Below are 15,375 nucleotides of genomic sequence, written 5' to 3' on the forward strand. Positions count from 1 at the left end.
CAGATAATCTGTTTTTTTCTTCTTCTATGTTTTTATTTTTAAAATCATGTGATGGATGGAAGAAGAGATAACTCAAATCTTCCTATTTCTCCAAGACATTGTTTTTCTCTCTTTTCATATGTCTCTCTCTAGAATGCAATTGGGATTAGCTTAGGGTGATCTTTGGATATTTCGATTTGATAAACACGTGGTAGAGGTGAGTCTTGTTAAATGTTATTAATTAAACTTGCACACATGGTCAAGTCTCATTGTCGTGCTCTGCTTGCGGGTAAGCACTATCATCACATCATCAACAATCGATCATAACTAGGAAAAATAATGGAACATATGAGAAGAGAAAATAAGTGTATACATAGTATAACCCAAACAATAGTGTTGTGAAAAGAAATTAGATTCTAATTATATTTTAAGAAAATAATTAAGAATAAATTGTGTAAGAAAAAAAAAACTAAATTTGGAAGAATCACATGGCTTTGGAAACCCATATCATGAGACATATATCACCTAGACGTCCAAATCTCCCTCGACCCTAAACCCTAAACCATCACAAAACCTTTCTCTCATCAGAAGTCATAACCTATAAATAAAATAAAGGACTATGGAAATGGTTATCGGAAAGAAAGTGAATAAATACATACAAACATAGTTGTAACGTTAAGGAACACATTTAATTAAAGTAATAGTATTCAGTTAGTATATGTTTAAACTTATTTTCATGGGTAATACATACAAACACACTTGTATAAAATATAGAGTGGGTAATAATAAGTAGCAGAAATATTGTGACTAAGATATAAAATCTATTAGGGTTTATGAATTATGGTCTAGAACTAAAATTTTTATATTAAAAATTTATCAAATGGATCAAAAGAAAAACAAATTACAATATTGATATACAAAATAGGCATTCAAAACAATATTTACAAGTGAGAATGTCTTATGTGTCTAAGACCTCTAACTCTTTCTAATGAATAACCACATTGCACATGTTAACTTCTGTAAATGCTCCAAAATTTCGACTCAACTTATTTATTTCAAAACCTACAAATGTCACATAAAGGGAAAAATTAAATATTACAAAATTTAGAAAATTATGTGAGAGGTAAAATATGATGTTTGATGAAGATTTTGTCTAGCTATTTATAGATAAATTTGTAGTAGTATGGGATGTTTTTTAGTTTTTTTTTGGTCAAACATCATGGGAGTTATGGTTACATTTCAAAAAATAAATATACCATAGGTTTTGTTTGTGCTTTTTTTTTGTAAAACAAAAAAAGTATTGCAATTAATACATTGAAGTGTATATATATGATGAAAGATTTGTTTTTAAATATTTTTCAAACATCATGGGAGTTACATTTTAAAGAATTAATATGCAATCAATTGAGTTAATGATTACTATTAAAAAAAATCAGATTGTTTTATATCTTGAAACTATTTTAGATAAATTGATTTGATCTTTTGGCACAAAAACTGTGAAACAAATATTATAATTTTTTTCTCAACAATAATTATTATAACATTATAATATTTTTATAGCTTGAAATTAGTAAAGAATTTAATAACCATCACATTATATTTTTCCAAAATTATGATATTAATATTTAATTATTTCTTATTTGCAAAATTATAATGTTATGGTAATTATATAAAATATTGATAAATGATAATTTTGCAAAATTATAATATTATGTTAATTATAGAAAATATTGATATATGATCTATGTATAAACTAAAAGGACATTGCATAAATGTCAATATATATTTTAGTACAAAACTATCATTTAAATTTAGTGAATATGAAAACTAATGTATATATTTTTGAAAAAAAATAAATTAAAAGAATTTAATAATTGAGAAGTGAGGACAGGTATCGAAAATATACGCTGTCAAATGTCGTCGTGTTATGGAAAGTTAGGAGTAAAACCTTCTCATCTTATATATAATATATGATATGGACACTCGAAAAACTCCACCAAAGAAATCCCATGAAATAAAGTGTAGTCGATTCGTAGTTATGAGATGACTTAGTCTAATGCATGTGAGTTGTGAAATCATCGTCATGTTGGTGACATTTGCACGCCTTACGGTGTTATGTAGCGTGAAGCACAATAATCTGAGATATTGCATATCTTCATGTTTGGTGACTTCATTTTTAGAAAACTTGATAATGTGAGAGAAAAGAATAAAAAAAACTACTTTTATAAAATTTGTAACTTTTGTGATTTTTATAAGAAGTTTCGTTTACAGATGCTTAAAGCCAAAAAAAAAAAAAAGGAGTAGAAAAGAAAAATTGAGAACTACTTTAGCGAATATTCGTCAACAAACTTTGTTACTTGCCTGCCGCGTGCAATGACGTTGCAAACTAAACCCACACTTGTAGTCTTGTAGTAGAGAGAGTGTAGGTAACTTTCTTTGAGCATCCAGTTGTTTCCCACATTTAAATTATAACATCTGGACCTGAAATCTAAGGTTCTTATGAGTTATGATCAACATAAATGAACAAGATTAGCTAATGAATGCTGATCTCGTATAGCTTCTGACTTCTGTAGAACTTCTAAATCATTTCTTGTAGACGTGTTATTGATCACAATAATAATATATAAATCATGCTTTTGTATCCGAAAATTGTAAAGTTTGCACACTTTACTATTTGTTGATTACTTGATTGATGTAAATATGCTAAAAGGTTTTAATGGTCCTAAAGCTAAGTACTTCATCTACTAATTATCTTGTCTAATCATTCAAATTAGATCCGATTGTCTGCATTCAGATAACAAATGTTCTTATTGCCTTGGAATGGTCCTATGATTTGGCATCCCTAGGTTTTCGAGGTTCCACAAAAAAGTGACAATACAATTTTGTGATTTGTTAGGAACAAGAAACAAATAAATAAAGAAAAAAAAAAGCCTGAAAACTTCTGGGCTTTTATGTAACTGGGCTTAACCCATAAAATAACAATAGAATTTTGTGTTAACAGCCCGTACATCTGAGCCGCCTAAATATACGACGTCGTTTGAATCTTGAACTGGAGAAGAGTTCTCGCTTCTGATAGTGTCTGTCTGGTCAGAAATTCTTCAACTCACAATCTCGATTTCTGATGTTTTGTCTCTCTGATTAAAAGGTAAAATCTTTAGATTTTTGTGTTTCGTTCCCAGGCTACGCTTTTTTATTTTTTATTTTTTTTTTCTTTTTCTGGCTAGGTTTCTTAGTGATTGAAATTGAAGTAAAATCTCCGATTTCCTCAATTGTTCGGAAGTTTTGAAAAAAAAAATTAGTCTAGTTTCCATATTTGTGATTTCAGAAGAGAGGGGATTTCACTAAAGCGAAAACTTTTTGATCATCCTGTATCCTTAGTTACTAAATATTATCATCCTGATAAAGATTTGACCTGTATTAGTGGTGGTGGTTTATAGATGTCTGATGTTGTACATTTCATTTGCTTGAGGTTCTTTGTAAAATGGATTCTGATATAAAAAAAATATGTATAGAGAGTAAGGTCTGTTAATAAAAAGGTTTTGATGGTCCTAAAGTTAACTACTTATACTGTTCAAGCTTTTCAGTCTCTCCCTTTTAGATATCTTCGTGACTCTGTTATTAACGAAATAATGCCAGCATTTGTGTATATGAGATTGTATTAAAAAGGCTCACTTGCAGTATTAGTGTGATTGCTGCTTTAGGCGATGCAGAGTTTATTGATTTTGTTAAACCCAAAAAATGCTTTATACATTGTGGTAAAGTCATCTTTTGCTGAACTATATGTGAATTTATTATCTTTGCGGGTTTTGGACAATGTGATATTTCAATACGCTATAATGCAGGTGTTATTTGCTTATTTTCAAGATGGGTAACAAAGCTACGACTGTGAAAGAAGAACGTGAAGTGATCCACTTGAAGGTTGTACCTCCATTGGACAAAGTTTTTCTTCGTTGGCTTGCGAGAGATCTCCAGAGAGTTCACGGATTCAAACCGAGTAACAACACTCGTGCGATCACACCTCCGGATAGCTACATTGAGTTTATGCGGTTAAATGGATCCCTTGATGTGGATTTAGATGACCCTGCTCTTGCCCATTTGTTCAAGTAAAAGAAAGAAAAAGAAAAAAAAGGTTCTTTTGGTGTCTGTGTTTGTTATGTTAATGAAGCTTTCAAAGTCTTTGTATCCCATCTACCTTATGATTACTCCATAGTCCATACATAAGCTTTTTATATTGAAAACTCGTCTATAGATATACTATTATCTTGATCTAACAGCAGAGCATTCAAATGAGGTCCGAGTGTCTGCATTCAGATGACACATGTTTCTAGTGTCTTGGTCCTATGATTTGGAATCCCTATGTTTTCGAGGTTCCACAAAAAACCTCATTAGCGTTACAGCTCTCTTCATTAATACTGTATCCTTACCAATTACCAAATTCCAACAAAAACAACTCCAAATCTGATATTACCAGTAAAGTTATAGGTTTTACAGTTTTAGTGATGTTTTTTTGGGCAATAGTTTACTCATGTTCCTCTTTTGTCAATCTCTTTTTTTTTTTTTTTGTTTACTCTTCTACAAAAAAATGTATATAACAACGTATATATTTTGGACAGATATTGACGATAATTGCTCACGCTTAACGCGTGTAACAGATGCAACAGTTTGTTGGAATATTTAAAGCTTCCAATTCTTAACATGAATAAATCCAAATTAATACTTTTTTTTTTAATTTCTTTTCAATTTCAAGGAAATAAAACTGTATCCCAAATTAGTTACCTACTGTAGCTTAATAATATTAACTTCGTTGGAAAAAAAAAATAAAAAATAGTATATAATATATAATTAATTAAAAAAGAGAGGATTAATTTGGTTGAGATATTGGTTAAAGAGAGAAATTAATAAGACATCAGTAGTGTTGTTACAAGTAGCGCAGCTTCCCTCCACATCAGTAATCTAAACCAAACGCAACTCATTCCCTCGTTTTCTCTCTTTTCTCTTCCACCGTCTCTTTTTTTTTTGTTTTCTTTTTTTTTTTTGTTTTCTTTTAATCCTTTCTCCTCCTCTCTTCCTTCTTCTTCCTCTTCTTCTCTCCCGCTTTTTTTTTTTTTTTTCGATTCGTCGATCTCTTCACATTCTCATCCCGGAATCTCCGTAATTCTCGCCGTAGATCTGCTTCCGTATACCTAATCGGATCTCTGCTTACCGGAGATCCGTTTTTCCGGAGATTGAATTTTCGGTTTCTTTTTTGGGGATTTTTTTTTTTAAATTTCTTATCGAGATTCGTTCCTCATGTCGGAGGAACCTCAGCAATTCCCACCTTCGAAGCGGCAGTATCATCCTTCTCTGTCTTCTATGAAGCCTCCGTTAGTTGCTCCCGGCGAGTATCACCGCTTTGATTCGGCGGAGACTCGCTTAGCTGGAGGAGGAGCTGCTCCTTCTGCTGCTGCTGCTGATCACGCCGTCTCTGACTCGATTGTTATTAAATCTACTGTGAGTCCCCCTTCACCCCCTAGTGTCAATTTTGGTTTATAATTGCCCCTTGTGTTCTCGATTCTCTGAGGTTTGGTTGAATTTGTGATGGTGATATCGTAGCCTGAGAGTTGTGTTGCGATCTGTCTCCGGCTGTGAAATTGCGGTTTGTGTAGTATATGGAATTAGCATTGCGAGTTATGTTTGTCTTTTTTGAGTAGTTTAGTTGTTGAACTAGGGTTTATTTTGGTGTTACTGTTCTTGCTATTTTAGAGCTGATTTATGCATTGTCTATGCTTCTGTTTAGTGAATTAGGCTATTTTGGTCTTAGAATTTAAAGGTTTGCCTATATACTTGTAGATTTCAGCGAAGTGACAGTATATAGGAATTGAGCATTAGTGGTGTCAGCTTCTGTTATCCATTTGTTCAACTTTTAACTCTACAATTTTTATTGGCAGCTGAAGCGTAAGACAGATGCGGTAAACCAAATATCTGAGCCCAATGAATTGAGTACCTGTGTTCTCCAAACACCTGTATCAGGGAAAGGAGGGAAGGCCAAAAAAACTTCTAGGTCTGCCAAGTCTAATAAATCTGGAACGCTAGCTTCTGGTTCTAATGCAGGTGAGTTTCTCCCGAATGCTCTGTTTCCTTTTTAATCTATCTACACGGTTAGTAGGCCAATGATAGATATTGCTTATGTGCTCATCTGAGCTAGACCTTCTATTTTTTTTTGGTTTAGTTGCAATGAAAGAAAGAGTGATATCATTGCAATGTAGTGACAAGGATCTTCTGTGTTGGCAGGTTCTCCTGGAAGTAACTTTGCACAGGCCGGTACTTGTCGTTATGATAGTTCACTAGGTAATAACTTTTTTTTTCACAAACCTAAGCCTTTTTATGATCTATTATTATACTCCAGGTCTTTTTAATAATAAGCTTTTTTTTTTTTTGTGATCTAATTTGCTTCAGGTCTTTTGACAAAGAAATTTATCAATTTGATAAAACAAGCAGAGGATGGTATTCTTGATCTGAACAAAGCAGCTGATACTTTAGAGGTGGATATTCAAACTTTAAAATGCCTTCTTGATGTATTACTCTCTGTCAAATCTTAACTGCGTGTTTCTGTTGTTGCAGGTACAAAAGAGACGGATATACGATATAACCAATGTGTTAGAAGGAATAGGTTTGATAGAGAAGACGCTCAAGAACAGGATTCAGTGGAAGTAAGCATGTCTTCCGACTGTCAAATCCTGGATTCCTTCCATTTGATGGCTCATGTGTGATGATACTCTGATTTTTTTTTTGTCTATCTTAGGGGTCTCGATGTCTCAAAACCAGGAGAAACGATTGAAAACATAGCTAACCTACAGGTACAGTACAGGCCTATGTATTTATTTACCTTTCAGTTAAACGTTTCACTGCTAACCCCTTTATGCAATGTGCTCAGTATTATCACCAGTTTTATTATTATTTTTACGTTGAGGGTATATGTTAGTTTAGATTGTCTTCTTGAACATCTTATGAACATTCCTATAGTTCTTGTTTTGCCTTTTTCCTGAGACTTAGGGGTAACTAGGATACAAAAAAGTATATCACAAAAACAAACTTTGAGAACATGTAACCACAAGCTCTGTCTTGTATCCCTCTACTAGCACATTTTGAAATTTGAATGATGTGCTTCTGTTCATGTTTCTCATAGTTAATTACACAGATGTTGACAAAGTGATTAATTGGGTACTGTTTTCGATCTCATGCATTTGGATTTATTTCTTTTTTAGTTCTCTGTTTGAAAAATTATTCGCTCTATACAAATTCCCATTAGCAGTTTCGTTTGACATTTTGTTACCCTCGATCCTTGTACAGGATGAAGTACGTAATCTCACAGTTGAGGAGGCAAAACTAGATGACCAAATCAGGTATTCTCATAGATCATTTTCCTTTCTTTTTCTTGGTTTGCTGTTTTTGTGTCTTATTGACAATCGACCTGTTTGCAGAGAATCACAAGACAGACTAACAAGCTTGAGTGAGGATGAAAACAACAAAAGGTAAGCTTCTCCTGCTATTTTTTCTGGCGAAAGGTATGATACAACATATTTGTTTGTTCTGACTCTCCACATTTTAGGTTACTGTTTGTCACCGAAGACGACATTAAAAACCTACCATGCTTCCAGGTTTGGTCTTCTTCTAGGAATTAAGTGTATATTTTTGCTTTGCATTCTGCTCACTGGGAAACATGTTTTGTGGTGTTTCTCACGCGAATTGTAGAATAAGACGCTGATAGCTGTGAAGGCACCACATGGAACAACTCTTGAGGTGCCAGATCCTGATGAGGTAAGCTTAATAGCACACAAAACCAAATGAGCAACGAACAGTCCCTAACTATATCCACCTCTTATCCTGCCATTAATCAGGCTGGTGGTTATTCTCAGAGGAGATATAGAATAATACTGAGAAGCACAATGGGACCAATAGACGTGTACCTAGTCAGGTAATCCCTGTCTTCTAAAGTTATGCTTGCCATTGATAAATCTGTTCAATGAAAGTGGTGAGACTGACAGTGATATTGTGGTTTTTCAGTCAATTCGAAGAGAGTTTTGAGGACATTCCTCACGCTGATGAACCTTCCAATGCTCCTGATGTGCCTTCAAGTGTTCCTGATGAACCCTCAAATCTTCCATCAACATCTGGTCTCCCTGAGAACCATGATGTAGCCATGCCAATGGAAGAGGACAGCACCGGAAGAAAGATGGACATACAGGAACTTGATGATACTCAAAGAGTTTACTCTGACATCGAATCTCATGACTTTGTTGATGGTATCATGAAGATTGTTCCTCCAGATTTGGATGTAAGTCCCAATTGCTTCCCCAGCTTTAAAATATTTCACCACATACATAATCACAGTTCAGAAACTTCATATAGCCAGGAAAAGTAATCAACAAAAATTATATCTAGAAAAATATGCTCGGCTTGATTCATTATTTGTCTGTATGTTACACAGATGGGTGTAGATTACTGGCTTCGATCAGAGGTAGGTGAAGTCAGCATCACAGACTTGTGGCCAGATGAATGTATCCTTCAACTTCTGTCACTGCTTTTTATCTAATTTCTCTTTAAGCTTCTTGAGTTTTTCCTCCCCAAATATTTAAATCTGTTAAGAACTCCTTGATTTATCTTCATTAGCTGGACCGGACTGGAACCATATGGGTTCATTTGATCAAAACCATGCTGGACCGAGCAACACAACCTTGGAGCAGCCACAAACTCCATCGAGCCCAACTCCAGAAGATTCCACTGCTACGAGATCAACAGGTAGCTGAAGTTACCATACCACAGGACAAGCACCACCATGTATCTGTATATAGAATCTGATATGGGTGAAATCCAGAGTTATGTTGTACTTGTACAGTAGCTAGCTGCATTGCGTTATCATAGAATTAGACATTGCAAAATAAAAAAAGTAGAGAAACCAACCCTTCGCTGTATCATGCATTTTCTATTTTTTTAGCTTCTTGGCTTATATAGAATAGCCTTAACCCATTGATTTCTTAAGATTGGTCTTAATATAGAGTTTCTTTTAGTCGGGAGCGTAAATAAGCTTTCAAGGTTACTCAAATGAAACCAGAATTATATTTCGGTTACTGTTTGGTGATTTCATTTTGGTTGGAATAGGTTTCTATGTCCAATCACTAATTATGAAAGTAGAGGGATACACGATGACATTAGAGGTAGTTCCTTACAAATGATAGCATGACGCACAATATAACTTTGAATTCACCTCACGATGGAATTATTTTCCTTTAAAAAAAGAGAAATCCATCATCAAAAAATTGTGCACCTCCAAACACCAAAGCAATGAACAATGCTGAATCTCCAAGCTAAGTTAAAAAAAGGTTCCTCTTTTAACAAACTTCCCCACACCAACATCCTCACTCAATAATCTCAACTTGTCTTCTCTTCCCTCTTGGTAAAAAAAAAAAAAAAGAAATGCATTTCAAGAAGAAGATGAAGTATATACTCAAAACCATATTCAACCCCATCTTCATGGCCTGCCGTAGTGGTTGCGGCTCTACTGTCCGGCCTTCCTCTCACAGCCATTACACCCCGGGGCTACCGGTTTCTCCCACGGTTTTACGCAGTCCATGTCCTAAGATCGACGAGAGCGTCGCGATGGCTAAGGAGTCAAACAACCCCTTCGAAGATTACAAGAAGTCGATGAAACAAATGATCGAAGAGAGATATATCGAGACGGAAGACGATCTTAAGGAGCTTCTAAGGTGTTTCTTGGACATAAACCCTTCTCCTCAACACAATCTCATCGTCCGGGCTTTCGTTGACGTCTGTTCACATCTCCGGCCACCACACGACCGCCGTGGAAAATCCCTTGGAAAATTACTTTGCTTATATGTTAATAATCCTCTTGATAATAATAATAACAATGATGACGACGACTTACACCAAACCTCCTCATTTAATAAATGAGGACTGATCCTCCTCATGCATCTGTCTTTCTATACATGTTACAATATTGTGATTTGTGAATAATTCGTTTTTATGATTTCATCCAAGGCTATATGTGAACCGTTAAACAACAACAACAAAGTAAAAAAAAAAAAAAAAATGTACATTATGTTTTCCAATATATGATAAAGTGAAGTATGGGTTAAATTTAAACAAACTTCTTTTTCGATTTTTCCTTATGATTAAAAATGAAATGTTATTACATACCTCAAAGGTTAAGCTCGATCGAGCAGTTTTGAAGTGTAATTGGTCGTTTATATAATTTGATTTGGTTAAACGAGGGATGAATAAAATAATTTTGATTTATAACTGTATAAAAATGATTAACGAACAATGATTAATTGAGTTAATTAAATTAATTAAATGAAAAAGCCTCCAAACCATACAAAACTCCGGCATGTTTCTCAGCACCATCCTCAACGAAATACAAATCCCTCATCCTCTGAAACGCCTGCCACGTCAGCAAACTATCCGAACCGGCTTGATGACATTTCCCAACCGCCCGGTTAACCTCAAGCGACCGAGCAACCCGGTCCAAACCACCGTACAATCTCCTCTGCTCACAAAACCTCATAATATGTTTCACATCGTAAACCCTCTCACCAAAGAAAGCTCTGAGCAACCCCAAGAACTCACGCAACGCGCCTGGAAGCTCCCGGCGCGTGAGTATCTTCACTAAGTAACCGAAATCGTACGCGCTGTGAAACGTCACCCAGCTCACGGACTCGTTACAGATCAGACCCGACGACATCATCAGCTCCGCGAACCTCTCCGAGCCGACTCCTTCGCGTCTGTTACGCTCGAAATCGATCCCGTGACGACGGAGCAGCTCGATCGAATCCGCCGCGTGGGGGTCACGCTCCACGTCGAAGTCTCGGAAATTGAATTCCCAGATGAACCGGCGGTTGTTTTGAGATCCGAGATCAGGGAGGTTTCCGTCGGCGTCGGAGAGGGTGAGACCGACTTGGATTAGGTTTAGAGCGTCGACGTTGGATTTGAGAAAGTTGTAGAGGTAATTAGGGTTTCCACGGCGGAGTACGGCGAGATCAGCTTTGAAGATCACGCCAGGGAACTCTGTGTCCATGGAGATGAATGGGTAGTCTTCGACGATCCCGCTGATTAGCTCAAACTCTGACTCGAGATTATGAGCCCAGACGTCACGGATCACGATACAGAGATCTTCATCTGAGTTGATCATAGTTTCTAAGTCTTGAGCTTTTTGGTCGTTGTCGTCTTTAAAAGTCTCTGCTTTTGTAAATCTGAAGGTTTAGAAATGGTGTATATGTATAGTGTGGAGTGAAGGGTTACGAGGAGGAGGAAGAAGAGAGGACAAGTGTGAGAAACGCGCACGTTTATGACTCTCACTGTGTTCTTTCTTGCTTGACTCGGTCCAAGTTGGCTTCTCCCTCTGTAACTCCAATTATTGCACACTGATCAACTCGTTGTTCCTATTAATTAAACTAAAATCGTTACGACCAGTGAACTTACCACGAATACTAGCTATATTGCCAATAAAACATTGAATAATATTTTTTTAACGTATTAGATGAATCATCGCTTTTGACTTGATGAATCTAAAAGCCACCATTACTTTTCGGCTTATAACTGCTTTCGTGGATTCAAAGCATACCAAGTCATACACTTTGTCAATATATAAGAAAGAAAAGAAAAAGTTTTGATTACCAAATGATGTCAAATTAAAACTTCGCCGGTGGGAGACTCCACTAAGTCAGGTAACTGTAGACAGTCAAATTTCTGGTAATAAGTCACCTGAGGGCCGGGAAATCATATTTTATGGCAGTGAAGGGAAGCTTGGAGACAAGCCTTAAGGTTGTCAAGTAAAACTTGGAATCACGTACGGTTGGAGTATAGGACCCTGGAGCAATCCAGAATTTTTGAAGAAGTTTACGTTTTGGTCCAGGCTGAGTCACCAGGCCTACAGAAACACATCCTACCTCCATAAAACTTGATGGCCACGACACACGACTCACCGGTGGAAGTTGTTTCTGTAAATTTATTTTCAGTAGGATTTGGGATAATAAGTTTTTTTTTTCTTTTCTTGGTATTTTCCCAACAAATAAATACAAGTCAAGGCCAGGTATACAACTTATGTATTATGATGTTATATAGATAGTGTCATAGACTCATAGTGAAGGTTCTATCTAGCATGAATGACTTGATTAGGGTAAAAAAGAGAGAGGAATAAGATGTTGGTCACAACTTTGACAAAGAAATATACCAGGAACTTCCTCATTGTGTTGAACACCGACACACCTTGTGTGTTGCCATATTTCACAAATGTCACAACACACCATCCTCTCACCATCTTCGTCCTTTGCTCCACACTCACACTCAATCCTCTTATCCTTCTTCTTGTTATCATCTTCATAACATTTCATCACTTCAACGTTCATCATCATTCCTACATTCCCTTCTAACACCAATCCTTTATTCCCATTCATTAATGTTACCATTTCATCGACCCTTGTGATGATCTCCTTTTGACCATCCGCAACTGACTCCACCACGACGTCCCTTAGTTCCCAATAGATATCTCTAAAGACTCTCTCTGCCTCTCCGTATACTTCACTCAATGTTGCATCTTTGTTCACCACTATGCATTCTTGTGGAGGCATTGCTATCTCGTTGTTATGATGATGATATTTCCGCACGATTGTGCAGAATATTCGTAATTTGTCCCCTCCATCTAAGTGTAATGTTTTCGCCGATGTATCTCTAATGTAGTGATATTCTTTGATGAAGTACTTAGCATCGAGGATTGCCCTTGAAGCCATTCCAATTTGGTTCAATATGCCTCCAGTGGGGCTTAACACTCCCTTGTAGTCCATGAGAATGTGTTTGTAAAAGTAAAACATGTCTTTCATCACTTGACCTCTTGTGATCTTGTTGTGACCGTTGGTCGTCATCTTCCCCGTTGAGTTTTGATTTTGAAGTGTTACGAGTTCATTGTTATTACTTGGTAACAAATTTGATATGTCCTCCAAGCAATACTCTAGCACTTTCTTCACCGGATTTAAACTACGTCGAACCAAATAGTTCCCGACCACCTGGTTCCCGAGCGACTTCAACACGAAATCAAGCAAACCAGTGTCCCCTATGTAATTTCTAGCTGCATCCCTCACTTCTTGTCTCGATATCCATCTGTATTCTACTCTTTTCAATGACTCTATGACCACTTTGATAGCCATTTGGATCCGTTTTTGAGACCATCTGCAGTTGGCACTATCAATGGAGATGATTTGGTTTCGGGTGCTATTCATGTAGTTATCTCTTGGAAGACGCGAATGGATATGAAGCATGAACCTGAAGAGGTCACTGAGAGTGATCAATGGCTCGGTGGATAAACTTTGGTACTTTGACAAGAGGATTGGAATTTCTCGGGTCAGGCTGGTTAGGTGAGGGTTAAGCAAGCACAAGGGTATGTTACGGACAGATTCAATTGCCTTTTCGTAAATCTTTTGAGTCACTCCGTATGTCCCTGACCCGAACCGGTAACCCCAACGACCGAACCATGGCTCTCCTTTTGCCACCCCATGTAGCAGCCTCAGCTCCATTCCTTTTTTGTGCGATGCATCGTTCAACCCTATTTTTCTATGTTAAGCGTAAATAAAAAAGGATTAGTTATGTGTAAATCCCAACTAATAGCTAGGAAGAATCCATTATGATATTAAAAATTGTGTTGAATGCTTTTTACGACCATATATTATATACAAAAATATAGTTTTATTATACATACCTAGCCTTTAAACCGGCGCAGAGACGATCCCACAAATCCATGACTTGATGACCGGTTAAGTCGGAGCCGGTTTCAATGCCGTTGAGTGAGAGCAAGTGACCAAATCCGTTGGAGTGAAAGAAGCCGTGAAGAACATGGCCTTGAAGCTCCACGAGATGCAATAGACTTTCCTTTTCGGGAAAAGCGTAGCTTCCACCTTCCAGTTTTAGGAAGGCTGCCATTGTTTCCTTTGAGGGGATCACGAAATGGTACTTCTTGTTGCATATCATTTGGTTTCCCCAACCTGCAAATTTCCATACAAACCATTGTATAATATATATTTTTGATCTGTACATATATAACAAATGCATCACTTTTTCAGTTTTTTTTTTCCCTGTTGAGTGTTGACATATGTAAATAGATGCACAATATTACATTTTATTTTTGTTGGTATGAAACATATTACATTTTCCTAAAACATGGAGTAACAAAACGTATGTATATATTTACCAAGTGAGGATCGACCTATAAAAACATGCAGCGATGAACAGCATATCTCTAGCTATTAGTCTATTACCATATCAAATTATTATTATTGCTATTTTTGTTCCTATGTACGTGCCAGCATGCATAGGTATGCAAAGAACAATGCTTACATGTGGAGCTAGGTCGAGCCTAGATAGATAGGTATGAAAAAACCTAGATAGATAGGTATGAAAAAATATTGTCTACACAGTCATACAAAGAGAGAAGGGAAAAGAGAGAGAGGACGTCACCAACATATTGGCAATGGTTGCAGCGGAGGTTGAGAGAGGCTTCGATGGGCTCTTCGACGACAAAGAGAAGCACATAGAGAGGATTTGGGTTGCGATTAACCTCAAGCTGAAAGGACCAACTTCCCATGAGACCGGAACTCTCAAAGTGACCAAACTCAAGTAGCTTCCCGAGGTTGTCTCGAAAGGACAACTCATTCATCTCAGCTGGATGCCCTGTCTCCCCGAACGTCTTCAGCCTAAAAACCCTACTTTCCCCTCTCTTCCTCTTCTTAGGAAGATGCTGATGATGATCTGTTCGGATCAGATTCGCCATGGAATCAGAACTGTGATTTGATGTTGACAAGAGGGGAATGATCGATTTGGATTATATATATCTTATGGGGTTTGTTATAAGAATAGCCCGAGAAGTGTTGAGGAAGTGTGTGAAGGGTTTAGAGATATAGTAGTCATTAAGATGATGATCACACAATTAGTGCTTTGTAGTGAAAAGGAAAAGTGAGTGAGAGAAAGAGAAAGGATAATTAAATTCTGATTTAACAATTGTTACTATTGGATTGGATGTTAGGTCTTGATATGTGCATGACTTGTAACATTAACAACTTTTCTTTCTTAAACGTAATAGTTAATTGAAAACATTCGAAACCCCCCCCCCCCCCCCCCACTGATTCCCAAATGCATTTCATTTCAAAAAGTACTACTAGCTAGTATATTCAAAGGATTTATAATTTTAGATATGTTTATACGCATATGTATCATTTGTGTACAATATGTGGCTATGGCATGCAAAAAGATCGAGGGGTGAGGAGGAATGTCACGTGACTTGAGAACATGAGAAGAGAAAATAATAAAATAATGAAGACATGCATTTGAGCTTCTCACTTTTTTAAAGAATCAGAT

The 15,375-nt window shown here is 36.5% G+C and overlaps 3 protein-coding genes and 2 pseudogenes across 4 annotated transcripts; 3 read left to right on the forward strand and 2 right to left on the reverse strand.

Moving 5' to 3' along the window:
- Positions 1 to 2,996: 2,996 nt before the first annotated feature.
- LOC104736231 (uncharacterized) lies at positions 2,997 to 4,217 on the forward strand. Its single transcript, XM_019234781.2, has 2 exons — positions 2,997 to 3,124; positions 3,822 to 4,217. Exon 2 carries the CDS (start codon positions 3,844 to 3,846, stop codon positions 4,084 to 4,086), a length of 243 nt encoding a protein of 80 aa, XP_019090326.1. The 5' UTR covers positions 2,997 to 3,124; positions 3,822 to 3,843; the 3' UTR covers positions 4,087 to 4,217.
- Positions 4,218 to 4,890: 673 nt separating this feature from the next.
- On the forward strand, positions 4,891 to 8,985 carry LOC104736232 (transcription factor E2FB). Its single transcript, XM_010456182.3, has 14 exons — positions 4,891 to 5,469; positions 5,907 to 6,069; positions 6,250 to 6,306; positions 6,415 to 6,500; positions 6,580 to 6,668; positions 6,761 to 6,815; positions 7,309 to 7,361; positions 7,440 to 7,490; positions 7,568 to 7,616; positions 7,711 to 7,776; positions 7,857 to 7,933; positions 8,023 to 8,293; positions 8,447 to 8,516; positions 8,629 to 8,985. Exons 1-14 carry the CDS (start codon positions 5,269 to 5,271, stop codon positions 8,763 to 8,765), a joined length of 1,425 nt encoding a protein of 474 aa, XP_010454484.1. The 5' UTR covers positions 4,891 to 5,268; the 3' UTR covers positions 8,766 to 8,985.
- Positions 8,986 to 9,392: 407 nt separating this feature from the next.
- On the forward strand, positions 9,393 to 10,129 carry LOC104736233 (transcription repressor OFP10 pseudogene; annotated as a pseudogene).
- Positions 10,130 to 10,250: 121 nt separating this feature from the next.
- On the reverse strand, positions 10,251 to 11,511 carry LOC104736234 (putative CCR4-associated factor 1 homolog 11 pseudogene; annotated as a pseudogene). Its single transcript, XR_015578014.1, has one exon. The product of XR_015578014.1 is annotated as a putative CCR4-associated factor 1 homolog 11 pseudogene (transcript).
- A 629-nt stretch (positions 11,512 to 12,140) lies between these two features.
- LOC104736235 (PHD finger protein MALE STERILITY 1-like) lies at positions 12,141 to 14,861 on the reverse strand. The gene is made up of 3 exons (XM_010456186.3): positions 14,479 to 14,861; positions 13,724 to 14,006; positions 12,141 to 13,578 (listed from the first exon to the last, which is right to left on the reverse strand). The coding sequence occupies exons 1-3, from the start codon at positions 14,789 to 14,791 to the stop codon at positions 12,147 to 12,149; spliced, it is 2,028 nt and encodes a 675-aa protein (XP_010454488.1). The 5' UTR covers positions 14,792 to 14,861; the 3' UTR covers positions 12,141 to 12,146.
- Between the last annotated feature and the right edge of the window lie 514 nt (positions 14,862 to 15,375).

The sequence above is a fragment of the Camelina sativa genome, chromosome 13, assembly GCF_030686135.1.
Source record: "Camelina sativa cultivar CO46 ecotype springtype chromosome 13, ASM3068613v1".
Lineage (NCBI taxonomy): Eukaryota > Viridiplantae > Streptophyta > Magnoliopsida > Brassicales > Brassicaceae > Camelina > Camelina sativa.

What these genes read in the sequence shown, in the direction of transcription:
- LOC104736231 (XM_019234781.2), top strand. Translation starts at nt 3,844, where the DNA reads ATGGGTAACAAAGCTACGACTGTGAAAGAAGAACGTGAAGTGATCCAC.
- LOC104736232 (XM_010456182.3), top strand. Translation starts at nt 5,269, where the DNA reads ATGTCGGAGGAACCTCAGCAATTCCCACCTTCGAAGCGGCAGTATCAT. An exon ending in GAGGATGAAAACAACAAAAG is followed by an intron (nt 7,491 to 7,567) that starts GTAAGCTTCTCC and finishes TCCACATTTTAG; the next exon opens with GTTACTGTTTGTCACCGAAG. An exon ending in ATAGACGTGTACCTAGTCAG is followed by an intron (nt 7,934 to 8,022) that starts GTAATCCCTGTC and finishes GTGGTTTTTCAG; the next exon opens with TCAATTCGAAGAGAGTTTTG.
- LOC104736235 (XM_010456186.3), bottom strand. Translation starts at nt 14,791, where the DNA reads ATGGCGAATCTGATCCGAACAGATCATCATCAGCATCTTCCTAAGAAG. An exon ending in CAACCATTGCCAATATGTTG is followed by an intron (nt 14,007 to 14,478) that starts GTGACGTCCTCT and finishes GGAAATTTGCAG; the next exon opens with GTTGGGGAAACCAAATGATA. An exon ending in TGCGCCGGTTTAAAGGCTAG is followed by an intron (nt 13,579 to 13,723) that starts GTATGTATAATA and finishes CGCTTAACATAG; the next exon opens with AAAAATAGGGTTGAACGATG.